This window comes from Oncorhynchus kisutch, unplaced genomic scaffold (genome assembly GCF_002021735.2).
Source record: "Oncorhynchus kisutch isolate 150728-3 unplaced genomic scaffold, Okis_V2 Okis02a-Okis13b_hom, whole genome shotgun sequence".
NCBI classification, from domain to species: Eukaryota; Metazoa; Chordata; class Actinopteri; order Salmoniformes; family Salmonidae; genus Oncorhynchus; species Oncorhynchus kisutch.
The window spans coordinates 724,761-729,760 of record NW_022261979.1 but is presented as its reverse complement, the minus strand read 5'-3'; the positions used below and the strand labels follow the sequence as shown (position 1 = coordinate 729,760).

At 37.9% G+C, this 5,000-nt stretch overlaps 2 protein-coding genes across 3 annotated transcripts in view; both read right to left on the bottom strand.

Annotated features, from left to right (window-relative positions):
• tcaim (T cell activation inhibitor, mitochondrial) overlaps nt 1-435 on the bottom strand; it is a 7,594-nt gene extending 7,159 nt beyond the window's left edge. Inside the window, exon 1 of one of the 2 annotated variants that reach the window (XR_004206649.1) lies at nt 283-435. The gene's annotated coding sequence lies outside the window, so the exon portion shown is untranslated. The remainder of the gene's footprint in view (nt 1-282) is intronic. The other variant, XM_020477271.2, reaches the window with a different exon arrangement.
• Nucleotides 436-4,335: 3,900 nt separating this feature from the next.
• The window catches only part of LOC116359325 (flocculation protein FLO11-like), a 39,865-nt gene continuing 39,200 nt past the window's right edge, over nt 4,336-5,000 (bottom strand). Inside the window, exon 3 of the mRNA XM_031812213.1 lies at nt 4,336-5,000. This exon is cut by the window's right edge and continues 545 nt beyond it. Within this exon, the coding sequence (XP_031668073.1) occupies nt 4,937-5,000 (64 nt within the window). The 3' untranslated portion in view covers nt 4,336-4,936.

Genomic DNA, 5,000 nt, shown 5'->3' with positions numbered 1-5,000 from the left:
GGGGACACATTGGAGAACACTCCAAACAACAACGCTATCAAATCGTCTGGCTTGCAAGTTCTTTCAGTTTATTCCAGCACAAAACTGAGCAATAAATCGTATGACTTGTTATAACTAACAGATAATCACAACAACAAACAGGTTCAGCTAGTTTATCCACCTAGCTAGCTTCCTTGCAAGCTAGCTGTCAGCTGAAAATAAGCAACCACATTCAGACTGTACCAGCCACATGTCGATAAGTGTTTGGCTCAGAATTTATCAAAATGAACGAATACAGATTACCTTCTAAAGACTGCATTGCTGAATTGGTAGTATGGCAGGGAATTTTTTACATAGATTCTGAGTCCAACGTCAACCAGTGGTCCATGCACAGCAATCAGACAGACAAAAGCAATCGCACTACTATACTAAGGCATCGATAGCTCTGATATGGACGTTTAATGACCTCTGCTGGTGACTTCTGCTGGTTAGAAAGCTACAATTATTATCTCGCGGATCATTGCACCTCTTCTAAACGCAGTCCAAATTCAGTTTTTTCTGTATTTTGTATGATATTGTACAACAACAGCAGATGAAACTAACACCGTAAAAGAGTGATAAAATGTGATCAGTGTTACTTCCTGATTGTTGCTGGTTGAAAATACAATCTCCACAGGACCTTTTAATCAGCAGGTTTTGCATGGGTGAAGTTTCGTCTTCCATGGTGACATCTTCAGGTGGTAAATTAGTTAATAGACCAATAATAAAGACAGTTCCAAACCTCTGCCAATAACAGCTAGTTTTCAGGTTTTCCCCTTCCCACTCAGACCACTAAGTCCTAGCAAAAAATCTATTATATCAAGGTTAATACCCAGACATTATTTGATAATGATCTAAAAACGGCTGTATTGGATCTTTAACCAATGTCAGATTCTGATGGATCATAGATGTTCATTTTCTTCACCCACAAAATTATTTTAAGACACCTTCCTTACTGCCTTTCTTTGGCTTGTTTCTCAAACGTTGTTTCTCAAATTTTCCCTCCAGTCCAGGTTGTCCATCTGCAGCAAACCCGTTTTGTGCTTCATCATACCTGGGAATTACAGGAGGCTGCTGAGGAGAGAACAGCTCATAATAATGGCCAGAACGGAGCAAATGGAATGGCATCAAACACCTGGAAACCATGAGTTTGATACCATTCCAGTGATTCCACTCCAGTCCTTACCAATGGTGGAAAAAGTACTCAATTGTCATACTTAAATAAACGTAAACATACCTTAATAGAAAATAGAAAATGGCTCAAGTAAAAGTCACCCAGTAAAATACTACTTGAGAAAAGACTAAAAATATTTGGTTTTAAATATACTTAAGTAAATGGAATTACTAAAATGTACTTAAGTATCAAAAGTAAAAGTATAACTCATTCCAACTTAATTATATTAAGCAAACCAGATGTTTATTTTTATTTTCTATTGACGGATAGCCAGGGGCACACTCCAACACTCAGACATAATTTAGTGAGTCTGCCAGATCAGACGCAGTAGGGATGACCAGGGATGTTCTCTGTTTAGTGAGTCCATCAGATCAGAGGCAGTAGGGATGACCAGGGATGTTCTCTGTTTAGTGAGTCCATCAGATCAGAGGCAGTAGGGATGACCAGGGATGTTCTCTGTTTAGTGAGTCCTCCAGATCAGAGGCAGTAGGGATGACCAGGGATGTTCTCTGTTTAGTGAGTCCATCAGATCAGAGGCAGTAGGGATGACCAGGGATGTTCTCTGTTTAGTGAGTCCTCCAGATCAGAGGCAATAGGGATGACCAGGGATGTTCTCTGTTTAGTGAGTCTGCCAGATCAGAGGCAGTAGGGATGACCAGGGATGTTCTCTGTTTAGTGAGTCCATCAGATCAGAGGCAGTAGGGATGACCAGGGATGTTCTCTGTTTAGTGAGTCCTCCAGATCAGAGGCAGAAGGGATGACCAGGGATGTTCACTTGATAAGTGTGTGAATAGGACCATTTTCCTGTCAAAATGTAATGAGTACTTTTGGGTGAAAAATTATGGAGTAAAAAGTACCTTATTTTCTTTAGGAATGTAGTGAAGTAAAGGTAAAATTTGCCAAAAATACAAATAGTAAAGTAAAGTACAGATACCCCCAAAAAACTACTTAAGTAGTACTTTAAACTATTCTTACTTAATACTTTACACTACTGGTCCTTACCACAAGCCCTTTCTCCCCAATTAAGGTGCCACCAACCTCCTGTGCTGTGAATATCAATGGATTACATTTGTGGTCAAGTGCTTGTAAAATAAATAGCTAATTTGGTTTGCTAAGTATTATAGTGTATTAAGACATGAGCAAAAATATATTTTGATATACCCAAATGCAACAATATAAAAAATAATGTTCAAAATATAATCTATTTTACATTTCATCATACATTTTTATACAGTATTAAATTGCATAAAATATATTCTAAGAGTAGCGTGTTTTCTACCTCATTACACATTTGACAATACAGTGTATCCTTCATAGAGATAAAAAAAAAATCTCTAAGGATGCATACCTCCTACATTAGTAATGTGTAATTCACCACAACACACTATGTACAGGGTGTTTCCACATGTACCAAACAAATACACTACCGATCAAAAGTTTTAGAACACCTACTCATTCAAGGGTTTTCTTAATCTTTGCTATTTTCTACATTGTAGAATAATTGTGAAGACATCAAAACTATGAAATAACACATATGGAGTCATGTAGTAACCAAAAAAGTGTTAAACATATCAAAATCTATTGAGATTTGAGATTCTTCTAAGAGACACCCTTTGCCTTGATGACAGCTTGCCACACGCTTGGCATTTTCTCAACCAGATTCATGAGGTCGTCACCTGTAATGCATTTCAATTAACAGGTGTGCCTTTTTAAAAGATAATTTGTGGAATTTCTTTCCTTCTTAATGCGTTTAAGCCAATCAGTTGTGTTGTGACAAGGTAGTGGGGGGGGGTATACAGAAGATAGCTTTATTTGGTAAAACACCAAATCCATATTATGGCAAGAACAGCTCAAATAAGCAAAGAGAAACAACAGTCCATCGTTACTTTAAATCATGAAGGATCAGTCAATATGGAACATTTCAAGAACTTTAAAAGTTTATTCAAGTGCAGTCGCAAAAACCAACAAGTGCTATGATGAAACTGGCTCTCATGAGGAACACCATAGGAACGGAAGACCCAGAGTTACCTCTGCTGCAGAAGATACGTTTATTAGAGTTACTAGCCTCAGAAATTGCTGCCCAAATAAATGCTTCCCAGAGTTAAAGTAACAGACACATCTCAACATCAACTGTTCAGAGGAGACTGTGCGAATCAGGCCTTCATGGTCGAATTAGCAGTGTCCACTGCTAATGGACACCAATAGCAAGAAGAGACTTGCTTGGGCCAAGAAACACGAGTAATGGACATTAGACCGGTGGAAATCTGTCCTTTTGTCTGGAGTCCAAATTTGAGATTTTTGGTTCCAACCACCGTGTCTTTGTGAGATGTGGTGTGTGAACGGATGTGTATTTCCCACCGTAAAGGATGGAGGAGGAGGTGTTATGGTGTGGGGGTACTTTGCTGGTGATACTGTCTGTGATTTATTTAGAATTCAAGGCACACTTAGCCAGCATGGCTACCAAAGCATTCTGCAGCGATAAGCCATCTCATCTGGTTTGGGTTTAGTGGGATTATAATTTGTTTTTCAACAGGACAATGACCCAACACACCTACAGGCTGTGTAAGGGCTGACCTGACACAATCCCCCAACCTCAACCAAATTGAGATGGTTTGGGATGAGTCGGACCGCAGAAGGAAGGAAAAGCAGCCAAGTGCTCAGCATATGTGGGAACTCCTTCAAGACTGTTGGAAAAGCATTCCAGGTGTTGCTGGTTGAGAGAATGCCAAGAGTGTGCAAAGCCATCATCAACGCAAAGAGTGGCTATTTGAAGAATCTTAAATATAAAATATATTTTGATTTGTTTCACACTTCTTTGGTTACATGATACCATATGTGTTATTTCATAGTTTAGATGTCTTCACTATTATTCTATAATGTAGAAAATAGTAAAATTAAGAAAAACCCTTGAATGAGTGGGTGTTCTAAAACTTTTGACCGGTAGTGGACATGCTTGCAGATCTTTGGGGGAGAAATTTGGAAATTCTACTGCACGGGAACTTCAACTATATATTTATTTTAGGATGAAATTGGTTTATGAATTATATGATTAATTTCCAATGTACCGTACAGTCTGAATGGAAATAATTTGACACAATAAAATACTCAAAAAAGATAATCATATAAATGACAAGATCCATAGCTGTAGTTGTTCACATGTATCCTATTTTATTATTGGAATAATGATGCAAAAACTCATTCACAATTGTACCTAAACACTTTCACTCACAAACTACCACCACACAATGAAAACATACAATTCGTTAAGTAATGAATAACAAATAAAGAGTCCTTTGATGAGTTTTAATAAAAGTATATAATATAAAGTGAAATAATAGCAGCACCGAGGGATGCCTACAAAGCGTACTGATACTAAGACTGAGACTAACATCAAAATCCATTTTCTATTTAATCCCAGACAAAGGAATTACACCCAGCCTTTAATTTGTCATGCTTTTACATAAACCGGTACACATTTCATTTTGATTGATTATTCATTTCATGCTATTCCCATCAGCACTGTCCTCTCTCTAGTTGTACTGTCTTATGCTCTGATAGTTCACTGATGTTGAATCCTAGTCCTAGTGTGCAGACACACAGAAGCTGTCATAAGGCAAGTCAATACAATTCAACTCTACTTTAATCACAATTGAGAATTAAACAATGGTGGTTATGCTTCGGGCCCATGCTCAAATGCTCCTCTTATGCCCCAGACACACAGTGGAATATTTAGTTTATTTTTAATTAACTTCGACTAGTCTGTTTTTGAAAGACACATCCTCCACTAGTCTCGGCATGCATTTTGATC